Below are 27,282 nucleotides of genomic sequence, written 5' to 3' on the forward strand. Positions count from 1 at the left end.
TCAGAATCCCAAGCAGTTCAAGGGCCAGGTCAGCCACGTTGAGCGCAAATATGTGTGAGACCTTGTGTTCCTTGTGTGATCACAGGGGATGGAAAAGGGCTGCCGGAAAGGATGGAGAATAAGGCTTTGGATAAAAATGTTTGTTTCCAAAACAGGCACCTGGCCCTCCGGCCCGCCAGGATCCTGTGCTTGGTGCAGTTCTGCACTCGGGTACACCTCTTCTTCCGAGATGCCCACCCCAGCGCCTGCAACCTGTCTGCCTGCAAGGGACCTGACGAGGCCCCTCTGCTCCTGGCGGGGTTGGCGCAGGATGGAGCGGAACTCTGGGCCAGCAGTTATACAACCACCAAGAACTTTCCAGGATCCCTCGCTTCATGACCTCATTGAAATTCAGGAAGCGGTCCTCCTTGCCTGGCTTAAGTGCAGTTCTGCCAGGCTTTTGTCCTGTCTGTGAATAGTTCTTGCTGGACGCCCAAGGCAGGGTGACTCGGTAACAGGAGCCCCTCACCCAGAGACCGGCGCTCCCACACCAGAACCGCCGCAGAGGTAAGTGTGCAGACGGGAAACCCTCGTGTGGAGCACATCTGTGATCTCTTGTCCAGTTTGGAGTTTGGAGTAGCCAGCACATCATGAGACTCATAAGTGGAGCTGCCAGTGGAAGTGAAATGGAGGGGGCGGTGGGAGGGCGAAGCGCTTAAAGCCTGAAGTCCTGCTGTGAATCTAGACTGTTCAGGTTCGTTTTCCTGGGAACGTGATTTTATGCACTTGTGGAATTAACTGCTTATTTTCTTCTTACAGTACTTCTATACAAATGATATCTCTTTTACTGAAAACAACTTAAAAATAAGTATTATTGAAAATCACTTCTTTGGGAGTTTTTTCAGCGTGATCAGAAGTGAAATTTGTAATCTTATCACAAATAAGTAAGTGGTGGCGTGGTGAGTGCAGCGCTGCGGCCGCTAATGTCAGCCTTTGCCCCCCGGCAGCGCCATGGCCCGGGAGGAGCTGGGCTACGACCGGATGCCCCCACTGGAGCGCGGGCGGCCGGATGCGGGGAGCTACGCCCCGGACACCAAGCCCAGTGACCTTCAGCTGTCTTCCAGGCTGCCCCCGTGCTTCAGCCACAAGACGTGGGTCTTCTCCGTGCTGATGGGGGTGAGCAGCTCCGCGCCAGGCCCACGGAGACACCGTCCCCTCCGGGGTCCGCTGCCTGGGTGCTGTTCCCAGATGGCCCGGGAAGGAGCAGCCCCGGGCTACTTCTGCCTCTGAGAGACTCACGGGTGCCGATGTGCTTGTTCGCTCTGCTCTTTGAGTTATTTTCCTCAGCTGGTGAGGCTCTGTCCTGCTGGCCCTGCTGGCCTCTGGGCCGTGGCGGCTCTGTGTCCTGGCAGGGGTCGGACAGCCCAGGGCCCACACTGAGCCTGCCGGCTCATGTGTTGTACCAGGGCGGCCTCCACGACCCTCACCTCCTGGGGGTCTGCAGTGGTGGGGAGGAGGGGCCACAATCTCAGGAGGGGCCTCGGGGGGGTGGACAGCAGGACGGCGTCCTGACGCAGGAGCCCAGGGCCATGGGACCAGGGAAGGCTGAGGGGCCAGGGGACAGGGCCAGCAGGGAGGAGGGGGCAGGCCTGAGGGGACCTTGCCTGGGGTCCCGGGACGTCTCCCTTCCGATATGCCTGGATAAGCACTTGGATGACAGAAGAAGCCCTTTTGGCCCAAGTGGGCGCGGTCACCTGGGCTGGCCACTGGACGCACCTCTCTGTGGGCAGGAGCTCGGGGGTCAGCGTGCCAGGGGCCGAGGTCCAGGATCCGGGCTGGGGTCTTGCCTCTCCCTGGGTCCCGGGCTCTGTGGGCCAGCCCCGCGGCACCCTGGTGGTCCTGCCCACCCTCTCCCCAGCCGCTACCCTGTGCCACTGAGACGGGAACTCCCACTGTGTGGGTCGAAGAGGTCACTCCTCCCTCCAGCCCCCGGGTGGGCGGTGGGCGGCTGGTCAGCCTCCTCTCACTCCCAGGTCCTGGACTCTGTTGCCCGCAGCATCCGGCGGCCACAGCCCTTGATCCCGCTGCCCTCTTCTCCCTGAGGGGTGCGCCTTGGCCTCCCCCGCCCCCCGGGCCTGCGGGCCCCAGTGCCCCCATTCCATGGGGTGCACACGGCCCTCTGCCCACACCCGGGTCTGAGTGACCTTATACCAGTGACTTCGACCCCGTGGCCTCACCCTGTGCAGTGAGTTTCCATCTCTGGTGCCTTGAGCAGGATGGGGTTGTGTGCTTGGCTCTGTGCCTGGACCTGGGGGGCCCCGAGGCCCCTGAAATTGCACATGTGGGGTGAAGGCGTTTTCTGGGGAGTGGAGCCGCCATTTCTTGCTTTGAATTTTGACAGAGTCTCCTGTCCCCCAAATAAGTGTAGATGCCCATAACCTGCCCTGGGGGAGGGTGGGCGGCTGCCGTCCTGCAGGGAGGAGGTCTGGCGGGATCCAGGCGGGGATGTCGGTGTTGCAGAGTTAAGCTGTGGTCAGAGGGCTAGTTGCTCAGCCTCCGCGTCTCCAGGCCTGACTGTGCTGTTGCTCAGCCTCCGCGTCTCCAGGCCTGACTGTGTCGTCACCGAATTTGTGCTGCTGTCTTGCAGAGCTGCCTGCTTGTGACCTCGGGCTTTTCCCTCTACCTGGGAAACGTGTTTCCTTTGGAGATGGATTACCTACGCTGTGCTGCAGGTTCAGTGAGTAGCAGTCCTGTGCCAGCACTGATGTTTGAGGTTATGCACCTGGGTTTTTTGCTCTGAGATTTACCCGTTGCTGTCACTCGCTCCTCATTCAAACTCTCTTCCTATACTTTGCCTTCGAATAGCATCTGTTGCTTTTGAAAATGATCTATGAGGCAAGTCTATCTTACCCCACAGACTCCAGAGCAAGAAACGGCACTTTGATTTCCAACACGCAGGGGCATACTGCCCCGGCTGCCCCATGAGCCGGCAGGGAAGCCCCTCTGTGATTTGGGGGCCACACCTCACCCCTCCCAGAAGCTTGTACCTACTTCTGGACTCAGAGCCAAGGCCTGGGGAGCCGCCAGTCCTCATGGGGAGACGACCAGTGACTCCCACCAGCTCAAGCACAGGGCACATCCCCTGGGGTTTGGGGGGCCCTCTCGCCTATCTGCTCTCCTGTTCCAGCCCTGTCAGCATGCCCAAAAGTCTGAAAACACAAGACAGATGCAGCTGCCCTTACCGTGTACCCCCTGCCACAGGTTGCCCAGCCTCCACTCCCTTAGAAGAAAACCCCTTGAAAGAATTTGACCCGTTTCCTGCCCTTCTCTCTGGAACCTTCTAGGTGGCCCTTTGCTCACCACCGGAGCAGCCCTGGTTGGGGGTCACAGGGACCTCTGACCTCTGACTCAGATGGCTCCAGAGCCATGCTGACCTAGGCTGATGTCCCAGCAAAATCTTCGGTTACGTCCTTCACCCCCAGGGGTGACGGGCTAGGGAGACCAGTCAGGTGGTCCCACTGGGTCCTCCGTCGGTGCCCAGCCCCCATCCGACCCTTGTTGGGCTCGCCCCCGCCCCCAGATCCCACTGCAGGGTCTGGGCGGGGAGGTCCCGTTGCTGCAAAAGCAACACCGGCACGGCCCACGGGACCCAGGCTGGCCCCCCAACTCCGCCCCGCCCTGAGCCCAGGCTGGCCCTCTCCCTTGTCCTCGGCTCCAGGGACGCAGTGGGGACCTCTGACGAGGACCCCGGGGGCTCTGGGGCCCCTGAGCATTTCTGCTCATTCACACGCAGATGGTTTCCCCTTTCTGCGTGACTCTTACCAAGACGCGCCTGGTCTCAGGCCACAGGAAGCTACATCTGCTTCTAAGCGCGTCCAGCTAGGACAGTCTTCATTTCGGTGTCTTTTTCATCATCAGAACAATTAAAACTCTTTCCAGAATTATTATTTTGAAAGACCCAGCACCCTTCAGCGTCGAGAGAGACCACTGCGTCTGATGGAGGGGGACATGTCTTGGGCCATGTGGGTTTTCAGGACACAGAGTGACCAGCAGGGACGCTCACCTGCTCTCTCTTTTCAGTGCATCCCCTCAGCCATAGTGAGCTTTGCTGTCTGGAGGAGAAACGTCAGCGCGGTGAGTCCAGCCTTCTGTCCGCAACTTCTGCAGCCCTGCACCCGCGCCGTGGGGCTTCCTTCAACCCCCCTCCCTCTGCCCCCAGGAGGGCGGAGGGGCTCGAGCTCGCAGGCATCCCCCCAGCTGACTCCAGGTGCCCCATCCTTGGGATGGGTGATGAATGCCCGGTTATGTGGTTGAATGTCACTTGGTTTCTTTCCTCACACAAAGGAGAACGAAACCCCTCCTGTCTTGTTTTCCAGATTCCCAACTTCCAGATACTGTTTGTGTCCACGTTTGCTGTCACCACGACGTGTTTGATCTGGTTTGGATGCAAACTTGTACTGAACCCGTCAGCAGTAGATGTAAGTCCCTGGAAAGCCACGTGGGTCCTCCCGGGGTCACAGGAGCCGAGGGCTCTGGTCCCACTGTGTCTGCTGAGCCCTGTGGGCTCGGAGCTGGCGTTAGTGAGCTATCTGCTGGGTAGTTACACCAGAGATGTGTATCGTAGCTCTTGAGTTTGAGAATTTCATTTAGGCTTCCGAAGAAAAGAATTGTCTTTAACGCTTTCACTGATTTCAGTGGACGAATTCACTGATTTTTGTATCTCTTTCACAACAGTTCTTAAACATTAACAGTAATATAATAACGTCTTTCATCAGATCTGCGATACTGCTGACATAAGTTGCCCTGTTACTTTATGTTCCGTTAAGAAAAATGGAAGAGTCTTGTCATTTAAATTACAATGCAGCAGAAAAAACATCTCTAGGAAACAGGACCTGATCAGAGATACCTCTGCTCTGTGTTCAACACGTTTTCTTTAAGATCGGGAAGAGGATGTGGTGGCCCGAGGACATCTCAGCCAGGTGTGTTAGGGCATGCAAAATGGGCAGACACGCGGATCTGAAAGGAGCACCTGCGCTGCCATCTTCTGCAGAAGAGACGATTTTCTCCTTTCTTGACATTTGCATTATTAAGCCCACGTAGCATGGTTGCTGGATGTGAAAATCAATGTAAAACAGTTGTTTGTGCCAGAAACAGAGGTTTTGGAAAATGTTATTTAATTACAGATATCATTTTATAAAGTTCCTGGGAATAAACCTAACAAAAAGTCTGGAGGCTCTTGTAGGAAATCATAAAGCCTCGCTGAGAATTACGACGCTTCTTTACCAAAGAAACCCTATGCAGAAGTGGGCGCCTGTCCCGTGGGTCCAGAGCAAGTGCGCCTGCAGACAGGACCCAGCAGGTTTAGGTGGTGACCAAGGGCTGGGGTGGAGCCCCCTTGAAGAACATGTTTGGGGACTCACCCGCACCCCACAGCCGTCCCAGCAGGACAGGAGAGCCGCCCCTGACCAGTCGGCCCAGGCAGCCCCACGTGCGCGGCCGCAGCCCCGGCCCGGAGCACAGCCGTGACCAACCTGGGGGGGCCCTGCCCCCGGCCCGCCCACCACGAAGCCGCGGCCAGTCGTCCCGCAGACACAAGGAGCACACTCTGTACGGAAGGGGACGCGTTCTCTTGGAGTGGCCGGCCGGTCCCAGGGTACATGAGGAGCCTTGGGAGAAAGTGAAGGGCAGCAGGGGACCACGCGGGCGCTCACCAGCAGGAAGCCACAGCGCCAACGCGCAGCTCAGAGGAGCCACACTCGTAATAAGAGGAGGTCAATGAAAGCCACAGGAGATGCCGTTTCCAGCGTCGGGACGGGCGGGAGCCCAGGGTGGTTCCCTCACGTCCGACAGCTCCTACGCGCTGCTGCAGGCTCTGTGGAAAAGTCTGGAATTTGCAGGTCCTTTCTGAAGAAGTACATACACTGGGGAGCCCCATGGCACAAACCCTGGAGAGACACGCATGCATGTGACCAGGCGGGATGTTCCTAGCAGCCCTGTGGATCGTGGCAAAAACTCCAAACCAAAACAGATAATCCAACGTCCATCATCTAGGGTGGTGCCCCCCAAGCGCACAAATGGACGAAGAAATTGTGAAAGATGCATGAAGCTTCATGCTCACAGCCTCCTCCTACTGGGTGCCTCCCCGCATGAAGCTTCATGCTCACAGCCTCCTCCTACTGGGTGCCTCCCCGCATGAAGCTTCATGCTCACAGCCTCCTCCTACTGGGTGCCTCCCCGCATGAAGCTTCATGCTCACAGCCTCCTCCTACTGGGGGCCTCCCCGCATGAAGCTTCATGCTCACAGCCTCCTCCTACTGGGGGCCTCCCCGCATGAAGCTTCATGCTCACAGACTCCTCCTACTGGGGGCCTCCCCGCATGAAGCTTCATGCTCACAGCCTCCTCCTACTGAGTGGCCTCCCCTGGAGCTGGACCCGCATCGTCCCCCAGCCCAGGCCCCAGCGCCAGAGCCCGCCGTTAGCCACACCCTCAGGCTCCTGCCACCTCGAAGGTCCAGCCAGGTCATGTGCAGGACACGAAGCTCAGACACCTAAACACGTGGAAGGACCCCAGGACCATGATGTCAGGACCACCGGTGTCCAAACACAAGGTCACAAATGGTGAAACAGGAAACTGCAGCGTGAGGCCGCTCAGGAAAGGGGCTGCTCCCCTCCCCTGTCTCCCTGTGGAGCCGGGCGCTGGACTTGAACCTCCGCCCTGGGGACAGCCACGCAGGGCTTCGCTGTAGAGTCTCTGCTCCCTCTTTCCCACCTGCCATCCCTGCCTGGGCTGCTGCATGTCCGCCGTGGGCCCCGCTTTCTTTAGGGAAGGATCCAGCTCCACGGCCTCCGACGCTCCCCTTCCACAACTGGGCCGACGTGGGCACATGCCTTCGGGGTCCTCGTAGGCCGGGGAGGGGCGTGAGTCCACCTGGATTCAGCTAAGCCCAGGACACACCCTCACCGCCAGCGGGAGGCCGCCAGGTCCCATAGCCTTTCCCGCACTTGGCGTCCCCAACAGCCCCCGTTTTCCCGTCTGGTGACAGTGGCTTGCTGTCACCTCAGGTCACACTCTCCGATCACTAGTGCTTTTGAGCCCCTCCTCCTGGGTGTTTGCCCTCTTGGGCTTCCTTCCCGTCCTCGGCTTGTCCGACATCAGGGGTCTCTTCCTGTGAGCCGCAGCAGTTGCTGCCACACCGTGTGTCAAGTGCCCCCGCGAGCTGCTCGACGCCACGCTTTGTATTGTGGCTTCGTGACTCCAGTTGTCTTCCTTCTTCATAGCTGACAGCTCCTATTTCAAATATATTTCAGGATAAGTTTATTGAGTTCCTCAAAAAATACAGCTGGGATTCTATTACGATTCCTTGATGTTTACAGAGTAGTTTTGTGAGAAGTGACATCTTTATTCCGTGGAGTCATCCCACTGAGAGCATAGACCGTCTCTCTACTGACTCATATCATCTCTGTCCTTTGTTAGGGTTGGAAAGTTCTGAGCATTCTTGGTTAGATAATCCCTAGATGATTCACAGGTGTGTTGCTAGTATGAATGGTGTCTTATTTATTAAATTATATTTTTAGATGGCTTATTGCTAGTGCAGAGAGAGGCTACTGATTTTCATTTTTTCTTTATTTTGAAATATTTGAGACTGGAAGGAATTTGCACAAATAGTACAGAGCATTCCTGTGTATCCTTCATCCAGTTTTCCCCAATGAGAGCATCTTACACGGTCAAATCAGGAGACTGACATTGGCACATGTTAACTTAGACCTTATTCATATTGTACTGGTTTTTAAAAAAGGATTTTTATAAGTGGACTTTGTGTCTGGAAGCTTTGCTGGACTCGTATGCTCCGAGTTTTCTGTAGGTTATGTTGGTTTCTCTATGTAGGTCACCCTATCGTCTGCAAATAACGACAGTTTAAACGCTCCTGTTCAGTCTAACCCTGTTGTTCCTTTTGCTCTATCGCTTTGGCCAGGACTTCTGCTACCGTGGGGCTCTCTGGCTTATTCCTGATTTTAAATAGGTTGTATCTAAAGAGTTTCCAATAAGTTTTTTTTTAAAATTTAATTTTGGCTGCTTTGGGTCTTTGTTGCTACTCGTGGGCTTCTCATTGCAGTGGCTTCTCTTGCTGTGGAGCACGGGCTCTAGGCGCGCAGGCTTCAGTAGTTGTGGCACGTGGGCTTCAGTAGTTGTGGCTCGTGGGCTCTAGAGCGCAGGCTCAGTAGTTGTGGCGCATGGGCTCAGTTGCTCTGCGGCATGTGGGATCTTCCTGGACCAGGGATCGAACCTGTGTCCCCTGCATTGGCAGGTGGATTCTTAACCACTGCGCCACCAGGGAAGTCCCCTTTGTCCGGTTTTAGAACCAGGGTTATACTGGTCTCATAAAATGAACGAGGCAGCTCTCACCTCTCTTTTGTTTTTTGTAAAACCTTGATATGATAAGAAGTCGCTGCTTCTAGAAAGTATGGTAGAGCTCACCTGTACAATCCTCTCCATCCGGGGCTGTTGGTGAGGGGTGGTCTTTCATTATTAGTGTTAAAGTTTTCTGTCTCTTCTTGTGTCAAATTTTGGGTTTTATATTTTTATCAAAAGTTTATCTATATCGTGCAGGTTTTCAAAATTATTAGTTTATAGTCGTTCATCTTGCTCACCGTTTTTAATTCAAGCCAAATATTTTAGTTATTTCTCCTTTTCATTCTGAAATGTAATTTATATCTCTATCGTATCTCTTAGTAGTCTTTTCGAAGAACTGGCTTTGCTCTGTTAACCTCACTTTGTATTTCTGGTTGTCAGTCTCTGCCTAGAACCCTGATGAAACAGACGTGTGGAATTATCTTAAAAGGTCACCCATTTATTATTGGTTTCTAATATCACTACATTAGGGTCAGAATGTACAACCTATAATGTATTGATTGTTCAGAATTTACCAGGGTTTGTTTTGTTGCCTAATAGATGGTCAATTTTTGTTAGTGTTACACAAATGCTACAAAAGAATGAAAATTCTATGTTTTATTTTGCATGTACAATTCTGTAGATCCAACTTATTAGTTGCATTTGTTTTTAAATGTAGAATTTTAAAAAATCATCATTGAAGGTATAGTGAGGCCAAGAGATCAGGAGACGACTGCCACTGCAAAGACAGTTTATCACAGATCCCAAGAGGAGGGGGCCCCAGGGCCGGTCAGGAGGCAGGGAGAGGGGACACGTGGGCAGGAGCCTTCACTGGGTTTCTGCAGGGGGAGATGTGAGGCAGGGTGAGCAGGCTCAGACCTGCCAGCGTGAATAATCTCGGTGGGCTCAGGGCGGAGGGGCTGCCCAGGTGATTGGGGCAGGTGGCGGGAGAGGCCCATAGAGGCTCTCGATTGGTTGGTTTTATTTTATTTTATTATTTTTTTGGCCGCGCTGCCTGGGATCTTAGTTTCGCGCCCAAGGATTGAACCTGGCCACGGAAGTGAAAGTGCTGAGTCCTAACCACTGGACTGCCAGGAGATTCCCGATTGGTTGGTTTTATATCACACAGTTAAATCAACTTTGTTGGTGTATTGTCCTGTGGATTTAAACACAGGCATGGATTTCTGTAACTGCCAACAGTCAGGACGTGCATCAGCTCCGTAACCCCCAACCCCCTGGTGTTTTCTCTTTGGGACAATTATGCACAGAGCTGCTATAAACGTGGGCAGGTTTTGGTGTGAACGTAAGTTTTCATCCCTTTAGAGTAAATACCCAGGAGAGACCAAACACCAAGGAAGGTTGAGATCAGGGCAGACTACAACCCGAGGGCCAAATCCAGCCCTTGAGCCAACAATAATTTAAAATCAAAAACCCACCAACCAACAAACAAAAAGACATATGTGAGTCAGAGCTGTGTGCCTGGCATCTGGCTCTGGACAGAAAAGTTGCCGAGACTTTGAAGAGGCGTCTAAGCCCCTTCGTGGGACTGTCCACGTTTACGGGATGAAAGTGAAGAAGCCGGTTTTACAGACGCATGTGTTCTCCTTTGGCAGATCAATTTCAATCTGATTCTGCTGCTTCTGCTGGAGCTTTTCATGGCAGCCACGGTGATCATCTCTGCGCGGTCCAGCGAGGCGCACTGCAAGCAGAAGGTTGGTCCAGCCTGAGGCACGGCTGCACCGCAGACCCGGCTGCGGAGCGAGGGGCCAACGGCCCCAGGGAGGCAAACCTGGGGATGCAGCACCATCTCCTCCGTAGCCTGATCCTGACCAAGTAACACCACCCCCACCCCCCAGTAGTGTTACACGCAGAGACCAAGTCCGCCTAGAGTATCACCTTGTAAACTAGGACTTCAGCAATCAAACACATTTTCACATGCAACGAGAAGGTCCGTGTTTGAGCTTTTGCACCGAAGCCTGGAGATCCAGGAGCGTCTTCCAGATGCTCACGTTTCAGACCATCACCCGAGCGACGGCCTGGACGGACGGCCACCCCTGTGATGAGGTTTTGTTTCTTTTCAGGGCTCCATCTCGGAGAGCACCAACATTCTGTATGAAGTGACATTTCCTGCTCGGGTCCTGAAATCCTATTCCGTAAGAAAAGCTTTTCTTTCTCCTTATTTTATTTCATTGTGGGGGGAATACTAGATAAATATGGTGTAGGCGTGTCCCTGGTACATGAACTGTCCTGGTTGACAGTACACCCCCTTTTACTCTCAATGTGTCCATAAATTATATGTTAATTGTGTTTTCACTTGTTTACGTCCTCTCCAGAATCTTTTAGTCTACTCGTTCTATTACTGAAAGATCTGTTAAAAACCTCCCAATCTGTGGGCATTATCAATTTGTCTTTGTAATTCTGTAGCTTTTCACCATAGAGTTTTGGAGCCTGGGTTTTTAGGTACACGAAAGTTTAGAATTCCTTCCTTCCTTCATTTTTTTTTTTTTTAATCATTACGAGCAGCTCTCTATAGTAGTGGCTTTTGCCATAGAACATATATTGTTAACTACGTCAGTTACCTCTCGGTTAATATTTTCCCTGTGTGTCTTCCCGTCTTCTTCCAGCTCTTCCTGTCCTTACATCTGGGCAGTTTCTGTACAGAGTGTTGGTGCCGTTTGAATTGAGCTGGTTCACTCAGAGCGCAATTCCTGACACTTTCATATTTATTTCTCCATCTTTTTGTTTCCTATTTTCTGTGCCTTTTCCCACCTTCCTTTGAATTGGCAGGAGCTTCCTCCTTCCCTTTCCCACGAATTTGGGTTGGAGATATGCGTTTTTGATCTCCCCTTGGAGGTTATCCTCAGTGTCTCAGCACGGGGTGCCCTGACGCTCTGCCCTGAACTCACAGGACCCCCTGCACCCCCGCCCCCTTCCAGGGACCCCGGGGAGCCTGCCCGTTCCCCTGGGTGACACTCTCTGCCCCCAGGTCATCGAGGTGATCGCCGGTGTCTCCGCCATCCTTGGAGGGGTCATCGCTCTGAATGTGGATGACGCCATCTCAGGCCCGCACCTTTCGGTCACGTTCTTTTGGATCTTAGTGGCCGTGAGTACACCCTGGGTGGCCCTCGTCAGTGTGGCCGGCCTTTGAGCTCGGTTTTGGGGCAGTCAGGCTGGAAAGCAGCGGGAGGAGGGGTGGGGGTGGGGAGTGGGCGCTGGTGGGCCGAGCAAGATGCTTCCCAGGTCCTCGTGGGCCCCAGACCAGGGCGATTTGGGAACCGAGGATTAAATGAGTCGGGATGTTAGCTGGTATTATTATTATTATTATTTTAAACTGGCTTGAGGATACCAGTACCTCATACAGATGTATTTTTGTAATCACGATACTGTTTACTCCCTCAGATTAGCTATTATTTTTTTTAAATATAAATTTATTTATTTATTTTTGGCTGTGTTGCTGCGCGCAGGCTTTCTCCAGTTGCAGCGAGCAGGGGCTACTCTTTCATTGCGGTGCGCGGGCTTCTCATTGTGGTGGCTTCTCTTGCTGCGGAGCACGGCCTCTAAGTGCGGGCTTCAGTAGTTGTGGCTCACGGGCTCTAGAGCGCAGGCTCAGTAGTTGTGGCGCACGGGCTTAGTTGCTCCGTGGCATGTGGGATCTTCCCGGACCAGGGCTCGAACCCGTGTCCCCTGCATTGGCAGGTGGATTCTTATCCACTGCGGCACCGGGGACGCGGTAGCTGCTATTAGTATTTTATATTTTTTGCATTAGTTTCCCTGAAAAGTACTTGTTTCATTATTTTATAACATATAACATTCATATTGTTTTATAATACGTTTTAAAATGTAATACATTTATATTATCTTACATTGAATACGACTACCGTAAATGCCTAGCCCCGCACCTGGTGCTTGGTAAGTGCTTACTGACTACACGGTCACTGTTCTAAACGTGGGCCTTTCATCCTTGTATAAGTAAGTCCGAGTTGACTTACGTAATTTAATGTTGTTTAGCGTTTAGCTGAAATGCGGCCCGGGGAACACACGGCCCCCAGGCTTTGGCCCCCCTTGGCTGTGCTGCCGGCTGGGTGTGGGCCACACATCCGCTTGGAGCAGCTGCGATGGGCCCCTGCACACCCGAGTTTCCACATGTCACGTGATGCCCCCAAACCACAGGCTCCTGTGCTTGGTGCTCCCACACCAAGGGCCTGGGCATTTCCTTTTCCTCTGTGGGCGTGTGGATGGGTAACTGGGGCCCGGACACACCTGGGCCCAGCAGGCTGTGCTGGGCTGGGGCGGCGGACCCCTGGGCACCTGGACCCCCGGCTGGGGGGCAGATGGATGGCAGGGGGCTGGGCCCAGCACTCAGCAACCTCGAGGAAGCCCTGTGCTCCCCTGAGCTTCCCTCTGCCCGAATCGTGTAGAACTAAATCAAGCTCCTTAAAATAAGTGGGAAAAGGCATTTATTGATTACAAAGGGACAGGAATGCTGGTCCAACGGAGGAGCCCCCAGTGGTCAAACATGGTGGGCAGGGGCGCGGTGTCTCCAGGGGCCCTGAGTCTGATAGCCCAGCCGAGCCCGCCAGCGGCCAGCTGGCGCTCCCTCCAGAAATGCGGCATCGTGAAGGTGGCACCACTGAGCGTGAGCTGAGCCCTCCCCGTCAATGAGGCCAGCGAACTGACAAGAAACATGAAGCGTGATCATCGACTGGGTCCTGAGCTGGGAACAGACCCAGCTGGACCAGGACATCGTCGGGACAATTGCAAGTTGGAACACAGACCCTGCCTCGGACAAAGCTGCTGAGTCTGTGTCACGTTTCCCCGGTGCGGTGCTGAATCGAGACGGAGCAGTAGACACGCACACGAGCATCTGGGGGCGGGTGCCGCACCTGAGAGAGCAGGTGTGCAGGTTCCAGGCTGCTCTGCCTCTCTTGCACGGATCCCCGGCTCTCCTGGCGACCAGGATGGCCCGAATCAGAACGGGAGAGTACACGTTTGGGATCTGACTTGCTGGGCTCTCATCTCTGAAGCCTTTCTTTTTCCTTTTCTTAGTGTTTTCCAAGTGCCATTGCCAGTCATGTGACGGCAGAGTGTCCCAGCAGATCTCTGGTAGGTGAAGCCCGGCCGGGTTCCAGCCACCCGCGGAGCGACCTGCCGGGCTGGGCGGGGTCAGGGGCGAGCATCTGAGGGGCGTCTGCAGGCTGCGGGCTTGAGGGGGCCTTGCGACTGTCCGAGGGCTGGGCTGTCTGTGGAAGTAAGCAGAAACGGCCCATTTGGCATAAGAGTCGGGAGAGATTCCTGGGACTCAGCAGAGGCGGCGCCCTGTCCGGCTGTGGATGTCGGACAGTGACAGTCGCTAAACCGGCCCAAGTGAGCTTCCGAGCTGGTGCTGAGCTCAGCCGACACCTGGGCCTGCGTGGCCTCTGGGCCAGCCATGGCTCTCCGAGGCGGGAGGGCCTTGGGAGGTCGCAGGAGCAGGTCAGAGGGCACTGGGAGGAGGCCATCAATTCCTAAGTGCTATGTTATCAACAGAGCGAATTGCGCCTAAGTTGAGAAAACTCGCGCGACACGTGGTGAGCTTTGAGTTAACGGGCAGACGGAGCACAGAGACTCAGCAGGTGCCCCAGGCTGGACGCAGACACACGCCGCTCGTAACTCCCGCTGTGTGATTGCCGGGCGGCACCCTCTGTCCAGGCAGTGGCTCTCAGACCCCGACCTCCCACTCTTGTCTGCTTCCCGCCAGGTGGAGGTGCTGATAGCCATCTGCAGCCTCGCGGCCCCGCTGCTGTTCACGGCCTCGGGGTACCTGTCCTTCAGCGTAATGAGAATCATGGATGTCTTTAAAGATTACCCGCCAGCCTTCAAGGTGGGTGTTCTTTTATTTTATTTTGAACTCTATAGAAACATGATGCCGCTGAGCAGCGCTGAGCCGCTGCCCACATCGGGGCAGATGGCCGGAGCTGGCTTTGCGCACGGCCTGACGCGCATGGAGCTGGTTCTGCTAATTTGCTTTTCTCCGTGCACTGTGAGGCGTCTGTGCACCCTTCTCTGATGCCCGTTCTGCCCGGCACCGCTCAGCTGCTTCTGTTCTTCTCCTCTGGGCTGCTCTGCCCTGGGCACCCCCCAGACACCCCTCTTCACAGGCGCCTTACATTTTCTCGGCCCTGTTCCCATCCACTTGCATTTAAGAGTCACCGTTTGTCCAGTTTCATGAGAGACCCCATTGGTTCCTGGGTAAACTGAGGAGAGTGAGAGCCTCCCCTCTACGGGGGCTTCTCGGGGGTCCAGCGTCCTCCCCGCAGGCTCCGGCTCCGGGTGAGGTTAGTTTCAGTATAGACAGTGTTTGCCCCCAAATGTTTATCATGAGAAATTTCAAACATGTGGCAGAGTTGAAAGGTTAATGCAGTAAACACTGAGATTCCCTGGAGGTTTACGTGTGTGTCCGTGTGCGTGTTTATGCTGACGGGTGGGTGGAGCACACACATGGCCATCGTTTTCCAGAGGCATCTGAAAGCGAGTGGCAGAGGTTTGAGGTGACCCTTCGCCCTTAGATGCTCTGGCATCTCAACAGTAAGGACAGTCTCCTGCACAGCTGAGGTGGCTGACGTGCTAGGTGACAGCACATTGTCCCCTCAGACCATCCCGAGAAGATGCTTCGTGGGCTCAGGTTCTCAGAGCTATGAGGGTCGCTCAGTCTCTTTGGATCCGGGACAGTTCCCACTTCTCCCCCAGGACACTGACCTTTCGGAGTCCAGGCCAGTTGTCCGGGAGATGGTCCCACCTGTAGATCTGTTTGCAGTGGCGTCAGCGGGAGCGAGTCCAGGTGCACTGGTGTTGCCATCCTGGCCGGCTTGCCGTGGCTGCCAGGGTGCCTCTTGGAGGGCAGGCGATCTCTCGCAGGACGGAAGCACCTGTGGGCAGCACTGAGGGCTGCTCGCAGCCTGGGCCGCAGGGGAGGCCAGGGCGCTCACACCTGCGCCTGCCCGAGAACCCCACGGAGGACGTGTGTGCGTCGTTGTCGGCAGAGCGCTGCATTCTTTGTTCTTTGACGCTCAGGGCGACCCACCCCTCGGCTCCCAGATGCCAGCACGTCCTCCTCTCCCGTCAGACGCTTGAGATGGCCCGGGCTCACCTGGTCCTGGTCCTGCCGTGTCTCGCCCTCGCCCCTGGAGGGGGGCCGTGTACCCATTCCTGTGGGGGCATCGTTGCTCCTGAGCCCTGTCAGTGGACGGAGCTGAGAAATGTATGCCCACTTAAAGATCCCTGACGTATATTGCTATTTCCAATTCAAATTTTACGTTCTAGGGTTTTTTCCCCCTTAACCTCTGTTATTTTATATTTGCATCATTTTTCTCTTAGTCCCAAAATCCTGGTAACATTGAATATAGTTACTACTTAAATTTGCCTGACGACTCACACGTGTTCACAATTACAGGACGCATTCTCGACCAGCAGCGCACCTGCTGGGTGAGGGACGGCTCGCTGTACGCGGAGGTACGGTCATGTGCTCTGCGAAGGCACCCCCTTCTGTGAGCGGTCCTGCTACACAGTCAAGTTTGATGGTTTCTCTCTGTATTCAGTTTTAGGCTCTGATGCTTTTTCCCTCTTAATAGTATTTTTGAATATATAAAACTTTCACATGGTTCAAGTCAAACCATCTGAAAGGCAAATTCAGGGGAGTTGTGGTCCCATCCACGGCTTCCCCGATTCCTTCTACAGGTAACCTACAGTGCATATTATTATTTTCCTTCTTTCCTACAAAACAGGTCACTCTAACCACGCTTCTACACCTCACCTTTTTCTTTTTTTAACTTAATTTCTCCTGGGGGCTCCCGTTTTCCCTCCCACCAACAGTATGAGAGCACCTGCTTCCGCGTAGCTGGGGAGGGTCGCCACGCTGGGCTTTGTAACACAGGTGAGAGACAGAGCCTCGGGTGGGGCCGTTACGTGCATCTCTCTGAAAATGAGTGACCTCTTGTGTGCCTGCAGTGCTGCATTTCCCCAGTAACCTCCGTCCGTGTCTCTTGACCATTTCCTAGTGGGCTTTGAGAACGCTGCTAACGCAGGGAGCCCAGTCCTCCGTCAGACGCAGAAGATGCAAGCGGCAGCCTCAGCTTGGCAGCCGTTTTCACTGCTTGCTGTGATTTTTGTCATGTGGAAACTTTGTTGTCGTCGTCGTTGTTTTTTTTTTTTTTTTGTGTGTGTGGTACGCGGGCCTCTCACTGCTGTGGCCTCTCCCGTTGCGGAGCACAGGCTCCGGACGCGCAGGCTCAGCGGCCATGGCTCACGGGCCCAGCCACTCCGCGGCATGTGGGATCCTCCCAGACCGGGGCACGAACCCGTGTCCCCTGCATCGGCAGGCGGACTCTCAACCACTGCGCCACCAGGGAAGCCCTGTTGTTGTTTTTACGTAGTTAAATTTGTCAATATTTTCCTTTATTGCTTCTAGATTTTAAGTCACAATTAGAAAGGCTCGTACTTGTGTTTCCGCGGGAGTTTAGCCTGGAGTGCCGCACAAGGAGTGGGCCCCATCGGACTTTCCTCAAATGGCTCATGGTTCAATACTGTTTATTGAAAAGCCCACCTTTTCCTCAGTCGTCTGAGACTCTGCCTTTATCACGCACGGAGCTTCGGTCTGTTTGCGTCCGTTTCTGCCTTGACTGTCCCCCCTCGGCCGGTCTGTGCCGCCAGGTGCACCCCGGAGGTTTGCACCAGGCATCGCGACCTGGCCTGCTCGATGCCTCGCGGCCAGCGGCCCTGCGTTTCGGGGCTGACTCACTTCTGTCGCTTGCTAGTTCTTCTTTATGAATGCTATTTATTTATTTATTCATCCATTTATTTATTTATGGCTGCGTTGGGTCCTCGCTGTTGCACGTGGGCTTTCTCTAGCTGTGGTGAGTGGGGGCTACTCTTCATTGCAGTGCGCGGGCTTCTCATTGCCTCATTGCGGCGGCTTCTCTTGCTGTGGAGCACAGGCTCTAGGCACGCAGAGCTTCAGTAGTTGCGGCACGTGGGCTCAGTAGTTGTGGCTTGCAGGCTCTAGAGCGCAGGCTCAGTGGTTGTGGCACACAGGCTTAGTTGCTCCACAGCATGTGGGATCTTCTCGGACCAGGACTCGAACCCATGTCCCCTGTGTTGGCAGGCGGATTCTTAACCACTGCCACCAGGGAAGTCCCTCTATGAATTTTAGAATCACCCTGCCTGGCTCTAGATAGCCAGCCCAATGTTGCATTTTTTAAAAAACTGGACTCATGGTTAAATGTGCATATAAACTTCAGAGCTGTTGAGTCTTTTTGGTTTTTTTCTAAGTGACATTTTCTGGGCTCTTCTTTGTCTTAACGTCGCGTTGTTTTGTATTTCTGAGGCTGGAAGGACACCCCTGCAGTGTGGGGAGGGGCCAGTGCTCTGTGGTTGTCCTTGCAGCCACTGGGGCTCCCTCTAGTCCTGGGCAGACCCCTCCTCACCAGCAGCCAGTGCCGCACCCTCCAGCCTCGAGACGGATCTGTCGACCGTGCCTGTGTCCCGCCGCCCCGGACCCTGCCCCTGTCTCTCGTCCGGCTCGGGGCCTCCACAGCAGACCTCCGCCCCATCTGGGCACCCTCGGCGAGGCCACGGGTGGTTTCAGTGGCTCCGCTGTGGACACGAGTGGTTGTTGGGAGGCCTGGACGACTTGACCCGGGCAGCGGCACCATCACCCTGTCGCCCCACGAGGCGGGTCATCTTTGTGTCCCTCTGTTAAACCCAGAGCAGAAGTGATTTCCTCAACTCTCTCTCACTGAGACAGAATGTTCCTGCTCAGGCTGGTGACGTAACAGGGCACAGTGGAGTGAGAGCCTGAAACCGCTCCACACAGACTGCGGCAGGGCTCACGGTCTGTGCTTCGGGGCCACGGCCTGGGAAGCCTGTGCGCTGCCTCCCTGGGCAGTGGGCCCACGCGCTGGGGCCCTGGGGGCGGCTGAGAGCCAGGAGGAGAGGCCCCGGGCTGCTCACCGCCTGTCTCCACCCCCGGCAGTCCTACGACGCGCTTCTGTTGCTGCTGATGCTGGAGCTGCTGCTGCAGGCGGGCCTCAACACGGCCACGGTCATCCAGTGCGTGCGCTTCAAGGCGGGCGCATCCTGGGACGCCGCACAGACCGGCCCGCAGGGACGCCCGGCGGGAGAGGTGAGTGGCCTCCGAGCGAGCGTGGCTCCCTGTCCCGTCCCGTCCCGTCCCATCCCAGTGGGGCTGTCTTCCCAGGGCCCTGGGCAAAGCGACGCCCACCTGCGCTGACTTCTTTCAAGACCTGTTGGGTCACTTCGTATTTTTTAAAATGCCCCAGAAAAATCTTGGAAAGGTACAATACGTTATACGCTTTTGAAGCCAGCCAGGCCAACACAAATCCATTTCTGGAAAGGTGTTATGGACTGAATGCTTCCAGTTCTACTCTTACAAATGTAGAAGAGAACTTGGCAAACATCTGCATGGATCACAGAGCTTTCCCTCCTGCGGCTCGTCAGGGTGCCCACTACAGACGTGGCAGCAGCGACCCCTGGCCGGCGGGCTCTGAGGGTCACGCCAGCCCCTCGGCCAGGCTCGAGGCCGCTGCACTTGCCCCAGGCCCTGCCTCTTGTCCCCACGGCTGAAAGGCTCCTCCCCGTGAGCTGCCCACTGTGGTGCTTTTCCCGGGCAAACCTGCCCACTGTCCTCCAGGTGCTCCGTGTACCTGGGAGGCTGCTGCAGGGCCCTCCCTGCAGGCGCTCCTCCCGCCCAGCCACCACGCGGGCCCGCCCCGTCTCACGTCCTGCTCTGCTGCTCTCCGGCAACACGTCCAGCGCGGCCAGCCTCCCGCCTTCGTCACCCTGTCGCCCCACGAGGCTTCTCCCGCCCTTCCCGGGGGACGCACTCCGGCGTCCGTCGTTGGCCCTTCCTCAGCCACCCTACCTGCCCCACCTCTCCCTTCGTTGCACTTCTCATATGGCGTCGTTTGGTTGTTGTTTTTACCCGGTTGTGGTCAGTCCCCAGCGGGGTTGGCTTTGTCCCTGGGTCCCACGTGAGGTCCCCCTGGTTCTGCGTCAGGACGCCAAGGTGCAGTGTCAGGCCAATGAATCCTCCCCCCATGTTCCAGAACTGCCAGTTCTGGGGGCGCAGGGGGTGCTGAACCGGGCAGCTGTCCTCCCTGTTTGGTGACCGTTGCCTCAAGCGTCCTCCCTCCTCTGTTGTCATGCCCCTGGAGATGCCTTCACAGCCTCCGGGGCCAGGTCAAGACCGCTTCTCTGTGGAGTGTCCAGCCTCTGCCCCCAGGAAGAGCTTGGAGGGACTTACCCCTGCACCCTGGTGTGTATCATTCCACAGTCAGCAGTATTTACTGAGCACCTACTGAATGCAGACGCTGCTCTGCCAGGTGCTGGGATGCAGACCCACAGGAAGAGGCCTCACGAGGCAGGGGCAGGTTCCACCCGAGCCCCCGGCTCCCCGGCTGTTGGGAGGATGCCCACTCACGGCAGCCTCCCACCCCCCATCCAGAGCCCACCCCGCAGCCCAGGCCCCGCCCCTGCGGAGGACATGTGCTCTGGGTCGTGGCCGGAGGTGCCGGGGCTCTGGACAGCAGAGTAGTGAGAGGGAACTGAGCCTCCTTCCTGCTTCCTGCCGCGTGGGTGGCCCGGGACAAATAACTCTTTGCCTGTCTCAGTCACAGGTGGCCAGAAGCCCCCTGAAGGAGTTTGACAAGGAGAAAGCGTGGAGAGCCGTCATGGTGCAAATGGCCCAGTGACTGCGCACCCCTCTTGTTAACTTAACGCACAGACTCTAGTCGTCCCCGAGCCGCGACCTTCCAACTCGCCCCTCCCCTTTCGTAGGGCAGGCTGGGCTGCAACGTGGAGTTTTCATTTCTTACGGTAGTTTAATTTTGAAATAGGCAAACGTTGACTATTTTGCGCCGACTGGGGGGGTTGGAATCAGTTCAGTGCTCCGGAGGTGGCCTAACCACAGGAGCAGTGGCACGGGGCCCCCAGGTAAGGGAGGGGCCCACGCTAGAGCTGAATTCTCCAGGCGCTGACATTTGGGCAACCACGGGTCTCTGGGTTCCCGGTCCGACCAGTGACCGGCTGCCGGTGTCTGCTCCTCCAAACCTCGCCCCGCCTCCCTGCCCTGCTTTTGTAGAGCACCTACTGTCCGCAGCCAGCACACACACCTCGCTAAGCCATGCGTGGATCTCACCCATTTCGGCCCTTCTCTTCTTGGGGGCCCCGCCCGCTGACTGAGCATGGATTCCTTGACGAGGGCAGAGCTGCTTCCGCCCTGTCTCGAGAGCCCGTGGGGCTACTTCCCCCAGAACCAGGGGTGCAGGGCAGCCCCCACCCCCAATGTGCAGCCTTCCCCACGTGAAACCCACCTGCCTGCGTTTCTGCTCTCTCTATACTTAAACCCAGTCTTTCCGGAAGGGCCCCCGTTCAGTGGCTCTGGTCCATGCACGGGTGTCCTACACGGCCAGTGGAGACCCAGCTCAGCAGCGGTCAGCCTGCACCCGTCCTGAGCCCTCTGTCAACAACACTGGGGCCAACCCCCTCCACTGTGGCAGCTCAGTGTTCTCTGGGGTAAGGCCCTTGTCCAAGGCTCTGAAAACTGACAGCTCACATCTCCACGTCTCGGTGGCCTCCGTGTCCCGGGCGGGCCAGGAAGACGAATGCCTTGCTCAGGCCCCCAGACAAGCACGGGGGCAGCAAGGTGGCTCTCACCTGCACACAAGCAGCCCCCACCCAGCCACAGCCCACGGGGCCCCCTCCCCTTCCTGCAGCTCCCCAGCCTGGACGGGAGCCAAGGGGACAGTGCAGGTGTGGCTGATGTCTCCTGGGGGTCCAGAAAGTCTGAGTCTTAGAGCTGGAATGAGGTGCCTGGGGGCTTAACACAGGCCTGCACTTTCTTATTTCAGAGAGAGCTTGAAAAATCCACACAAATGGGGTTTTAAAAGTGTATAGTCCTGTCTCTGTCAATTTACATTTTTGTGTGACATAGTTTAATACCGCCTGAGCAATAAATGCTAACATGTCAACGTGGCCCAGGTGCCTGTTTAACTCTGGGTCTCTGGGTATTTGAAACAACTGAGAGGTAAAGCATAGGAGGGGGACGGGGGCGAGGGCCACCTTTTAATTTATTCATGATTTATGTTGCCCTGAGCCAGTCTGCAGTGGGATCTGGTGGAGACGGGAAAGGCACTGGGGCCCACCCAGGGGAATGCCCACCACCCCTCATTGAGTGGGCGCAGAACCTCACTTTCGGGTTATCTTGGGTAGTTAGATGCAAAATAAAGATTTTTAAACCAAATAAAGACGACATGTAGATTTGGGAAAGTTATCAGGAGGAAAGGCACTGATGGGGTGGGCGGGTCTTTCCTACTCACCCCTCCCTCCGCAAAGATGCTGGACCAGAGACGCAGGATATCTGGGTGGGCTGGGACACTGGCCGATGCTGGGAACCCCCGGGGCGGCGGGTCAGGCCCCACAAGTGACCCTGGGGACACCAGAGCACACTCCCTGGTGGGCTGGGGGCGTTCTGCTGGGGGACATCGGATGTTAGGTGCAGAGGGAGGCCCGAGGTGTGGACCAGAAAGAGGCCCGAGGGTCCCAGGACACAGCCTGCCCTGGACAGCCCGGCTGGTTCCGCAGGGGCGGGGGCCCGGGTGTGGCCCTCGGGTCTTTATGACCTGGGGGGCTCTGACTGCCAGGGCGGGTCTGTGTGACTCTGACACCCGGAGCAGGGCGGGACCGCGTGATCCCAGGCGGGGCGCGCGCCACTCGCTGGCCCTCCTCCCCGCGGACACCATGCCCGGCCCCCGGCGCCCCGGCCCCCGCGCGGGCCGTGGCCGCGCCTCGGACTGCAGCCCCTGCCGGGGGCCCCGCCTGGATGCCCCCGACCGCGGCCTGTGGGACCCCACGGCCCCCGCGCGCTGTCGTCCCCGGAGCCGCACTCTGAGCCGTCCCCGGAGCCGCACTCCGAGCCACTCCCGCAGCCGCTCCCGCCGCCCCCTGCCGCCCGCGCGCCCGCGCAACCCCACGCCCCGCTCCGGCCGCCGCCGAGCCGCGCTCCCCGGGCCCCGCTGCCGGCGCCCCGGTGCTGCTGCACAATGCGCCGCGCGGCCCGGGCCCGTCACCCCGGGCAACCGGAGGACGCGGGACGGCGCGACGCGGGGCGAGGGCACGGGCCCCCTCCCGGGTGAGCACGGGGCCAACCGCCCTCCGCCCCTCCGCCCCTCCGCCCCTGGGATTCTAGACCACCCCCGCGGAGTCCCGGACCTACCCTTCCTTCGGAGCTCCTGACCGCCCCCTACTCCAGACCTGCCCAGCCCTACACCTCTGGACCCCGCCTTCGGCCCCCCCACCCCGACCCTAGCCTGCGCCCCCCAACCCCAGACTTCCCCCTCCACCTCCGCCCTGCTCTTGCCCCTCTGAGTTCCCTGCTTCTAGCAGCACTGATACCCCCTTGCAGGGGTCCAGGCAGTGGAAGGGAGGAAAGTTGAGGTGCCCGAGGCCGAGGCCGGAATGGAACCGTCTGCGTCATCGGAAGCGGAGCGGAGAGGAGAATCTAGTCAGTATTGTCCTGAGCCCGCCGCCCTGGGTTTCCTGAAAGGGACCGCCAAGCTCAGGCTCGGGGAGGGGGCATCCGTCTGTTCTGTTGATCTGTCTGCCCGTCCTTATTCCGAAGTGCCTGCTTTAATTCCAGGAGCCTCGTAATGTCTTAATATTTATCTGACTTTGTTCTTCAAGATGCGCTCAGGTTTTCTTGGACTTTTGCATTTTTAGAATCGATTGTTAATATAAGCCCCCCCCAACACACACACACACACACACACACACACACACACACACACACACACGAGTCCTGCCGGAATTTTGTGATTCCATTGAATGTGTAGATCAATTGGGGTGAGAATTAACATCTTAATATCCAGACTTCTGACCATGAACATTAGCTCTTTCATTCTTGTCAGTAAGGTTCCCACTTTTAGTTACAGGTGTGCAAGACCTTTTGTTAGAATCACTCCCAGATAATCCATGCTTAATACTGCTGTAGGTGGCATTTTTGAGTTTCATTTTCTGATTGTCTCTAGCGTATAGAAATACAGTTGAATTCATTTTCCTGGCTTGGAAATAGAAATAATTAGATTTATTACATGCACAATCATCACCTGCAGATCTTTTCAGTCTTAATACCTCTTATTCCCTTTTCTTGCATTATTGCATGGGCTAGCACTTTTGAGTATAACGTTGAATAGATATGATATAGTGGACATCTTTTTTTGTTTCCACACAGGAGGAAAGTACTCAGTGTTTCACCATGAAATATGATGTATAAGTTTTTTTAAATGTTTTAAACATGATTTTTTTTCACATTTCTTTGACTGTCAAGTTTTCTTTGGCAAATTTATCTAAAATATTGAATTTTCATTTTAGAACCTATTTTATAGTTATAATACAGAGGCCCTAAACTGATCCAGGTTCACCAGGATACCTTTCTCTAAGCCCTAGTGGTTAATATTTTCCCTATAAAATGTACAAGTATCTTTTAACTAAGTTGTCATTCACAAAAATTATAAATTAAACACCTATAAATTCTTGTTGCTATAAGTTTTAAAGGAAGTTCCCTTTATTCCTAGTTTACTGAGAGTTTTAAAACAAGTAGTTATTACATTTTATCATATGTTTTCTTCTGCATATTTTTTCCTTTAGTCTATCAAATGATTACATTATGGATTTTCAAATATTAAACAAACTTTGTATCCCTAAAACAAATACCACATGGTCAAGTGTACTGTTTTATATGTCACTGGATTTGATTTACAAATATTTTAAGATTTTTGTGTCTATTTTTATAAGCAAGATTGGCTTGTAATATTTCTTTCTTTTAAAAAGGTCCTTGTCAGATTTTGGTGTTAAATGTATGACCTCATTAAAAAAACTTGAAAAAGAAAAAAAAAGAAAGGGTTGAAAAGGCTTTTCTACTTTCCTCTTTAGTGAAAGGGTTTATATGGGGGGTTTTGGGTTTTTTTTTTTTTTTCTTCTGAAATATTTGGACAGATTGACCTCTAATGCCATCTAGGCCTGGCTTCATTGTGGGAAACATTTTAAATATGGAGTTAATTTGTTTAACAGAAATAGGCCCATCTGGATTTTCTATTTCTTTTATGTCACTTTTGATAAGCAGTGTCGTTTAAGGAAAATGCCCATTTCATATGAATTGCCAAATTATTGACATGTGGATGTTCATAATATCTTTTTTATTGAAGTATAGTTGATTTACTATATTTATATTTATATTTATATTTCAGGTATACAGCAAAGTGATTCACCTATATATATATATATATATATATATATGCTTTTTCAGATTCTTTTCCATTATAGGTTATTACAAGATATTATTCCCTATGCTATAAAGCAGGTCCTTGTTGTGTATTTATTTTGTAGAGAGTAGTGTGTATCTGTTAATCCCAAACTCCTAATTTATTCCTCCCCTCCCACCTTTCTCCTTTGGTAACCGTAAGTTTGTTTTCTATATCTGTGAATCTATTTCTGTTTTGTAAGTAAGTTCATTTGTATCATTTTTTAAGATTCCACATATAAGTGATATCAGATGATATTTGTCTTTCTCTATCTGACTTACTTCACTTAATATGATAATCTCTAGGTCCATCCATGTTGCTGCAAATGGCATTATTTCATTCTTTTTTGTGGCTGAGTAATATTTCATTGTATATGTATATATATATGTATACCACATCTTCTTTATTCATTCATCTGTTGATGGACATTTAGGTCGCTTCCATGTCTTGGCTACTGTAAATAGTGCTGCTGTGAACATGGGGGTGCATGTATCTTTTCAAATTAGAGTTTTCGTCTTTTCCAGCTATACACCCAGGAGTGGGATTGCTAGATCATATGATAACCCTATTTTTAGTTTTTTAAGCAACCTTCATTCTGTTCTCCATAGTGGCTACACCACTTTACATTCCCACCAACAGTGTAGGAGGGTTCCCTTTCCCCACACCCTTTCCAGCATTTATAATTTGTAGACTTTTTGATGGTGGCCATTCTGACTGGTGTGAGGTGATACCTCATTGTAGTTTTGATTTGCATTTTTCTAGTAATTAGTGATATTGATCATCTTTTCATGTGCCTATTGCCATTTGTATGTCTTCTTTGGAGAAATGTCTGTTTAGGTCTTCTAAATCCCATTTTTTGATTGGGTTGTTTGTTTGCTTGATACTGAGCTGTTTATATATTTTGGAAATTAATCCCTTGTCAGTTGCATCATTTGCAAATTTGTTCTTCCAGTCCATAGGTTGTCTTTTCATTTTGTTTATGGTTTCCTTTGCTGTGCAAAAGCTTTTAAGTTAAATTAGGCCCCATTTGTTTATTTTTGCTTTTATTTTCATTGCTTTAGGAGATGGATCAAAAAAATATTGCTGCAATTTATGTCAAAGAGTGTTCTCCCTATGTTTTCCTCTAGGAGTTTTATCCAGTCTTACATTTAGGTCTTTAATCCATTTTGAGTTTATTTTTGTATAAGGTGTTAGAGAATGTTCTAATTTCATTCTTTTACCTGTAGCTGTCCAGTTTTCCGAGCACCACTTATTGAAGAGGCTGTCTTTTCTCCATTGTATATCCTTGCCTCATAGATTAATTGACCATAAGTACATGGGTTTATTTCTGGGCTCTCTATCTATTGATCTATATTTCTGTTTTTGTGCCAGTACCATACTGTTCTGATTACTGTAGCTTTGTAGTATAGTCTGAAGTCAGGGCGTGTGTACCGCCAGCTCCATTCTTCTTTCTCAAGATTGTTTTGGCTATTCAGGGTCTTTTGTGTTTCCATACAAATTTAAAAATTATTTGTTCTAGTTTTGTGAAAAATGCCATTGGTAATTTGGTAGGGATTGAATTGAATCTATATGTTGCTTTGGCTAGTGCGGTCATTTTAATATATTGATTCTTCCAATCCAAGAACACGGTATATCTTTTCATCTGTTTGTGTCATCTTCAATTTCTTTCATCAGCATCTTATAGTTTTTGGACTACAGGTTTTTTTGCCTGCTTAGGTAGGTTTATCCCTAGGTATTTTATTCTTTTCAATGCAATGATAAGTGGGATTGTTTTCTTAATTTCTCTTTCTGATCTTTTGTTGTTAGTATATAGAAATGCAACAGATTTCTGTATATTAATTTTGTATCCTACAACTTTGTACTGAATTCACTGATGAGCTCTAGTAGTTTTCTGGTGGCAACTTTAGGATTGTCTATGTATAGTATCATGTTGTCTGCAAACAGTGACAGTTTTACTTCTTCCTTTCCAATTCGGTTCCTTTTATTTCTTTCTCTTCTCTGATTGCTGTGGCTAGGACTTCCAAAATTATGTTGAATAAAAGTGGTGAGAGTGGGCATCCTTGTCTTGTTCCTGATCTTAGAGGTAATGCTTTTCACCACTGAGTATGATGTTAGCTGTGGGTTTGTCATATATGGACTTTATTATGTTGAGGTAGGTTCCCTCTAAGCCTGCTTTCTGGGGAGTTTTCATCATAAATGATGTTGAATTTTGTCAAAAGCCTTTCCTTCATCTATTGAGATGATCATGTGGTTTTTATTCTTCAGTTTGTTAATGTGATGTATCATGTTGACTGATTTGTAGATATTGAAAAATCCTTGCATCCCTGGGATAAATCCCACTTGATCATGGTGTCATGGTGTATGATCCTTTTAATGTATTGTTGGATTCAGTTTTCTGGTATTTTGTTGAGGATAATTGCATCTATGTTCAGCAGTGATATTGGCCTATAATTTTCTTTTTTTGTGATATCTTTGTCTGGTTTTGGTATCAGGGTGATAGTGGTCTCATAGAATGAGTTTGTAAGTGTTTCTTCCTTTGCAGTTTTTTGGAATAGTTTCAGAAGG

At 53.0% G+C, this 27,282-nt stretch overlaps 1 protein-coding gene across 3 annotated transcripts in view; it reads left to right on the forward strand.

The window, feature by feature from the left end:
* Window positions 1-412: 412 nt before the first annotated feature.
* Window positions 413-27,282, forward strand: part of MLC1 (modulator of VRAC current 1) — a 63,263-nt gene continuing 36,393 nt past the window's right edge. Inside the window, exons 1-12 of one of the 3 annotated variants that reach the window (XM_060305532.1) lie at window positions 413-546; window positions 987-1,155; window positions 2,627-2,716; window positions 4,060-4,113; window positions 4,356-4,457; window positions 9,982-10,080; window positions 10,450-10,521; window positions 11,355-11,471; window positions 13,415-13,471; window positions 14,106-14,228; window positions 18,375-18,524; window positions 20,038-21,394. In XM_060305532.1, coding sequence (XP_060161515.1) covers window positions 991-1,155; window positions 2,627-2,716; window positions 4,060-4,113; window positions 4,356-4,457; window positions 9,982-10,080; window positions 10,450-10,521; window positions 11,355-11,471; window positions 13,415-13,471; window positions 14,106-14,228; window positions 18,375-18,524; window positions 20,038-20,112 — 1,104 coding nt within the window. In that variant the 5' untranslated portion in view covers window positions 413-546; window positions 987-990 and the 3' untranslated portion in view covers window positions 20,113-21,394. Of the gene's footprint in view, window positions 547-986; window positions 1,156-2,626; window positions 2,717-4,059; window positions 4,114-4,355; window positions 4,458-9,981; window positions 10,081-10,449; window positions 10,522-11,354; window positions 11,472-13,414; window positions 13,472-14,105; window positions 14,229-18,374; window positions 18,525-20,037; window positions 21,395-22,822; window positions 22,923-27,282 lie in introns of those variants that run through there. The other 2 variants (XM_060305531.1, XM_030855416.2) reach the window with 2 other exon arrangements.

This window comes from Globicephala melas, chromosome 10, assembly GCF_963455315.2.
Source record: "Globicephala melas chromosome 10, mGloMel1.2, whole genome shotgun sequence".
NCBI classification, from domain to species: Eukaryota; Metazoa; Chordata; class Mammalia; order Artiodactyla; family Delphinidae; genus Globicephala; species Globicephala melas.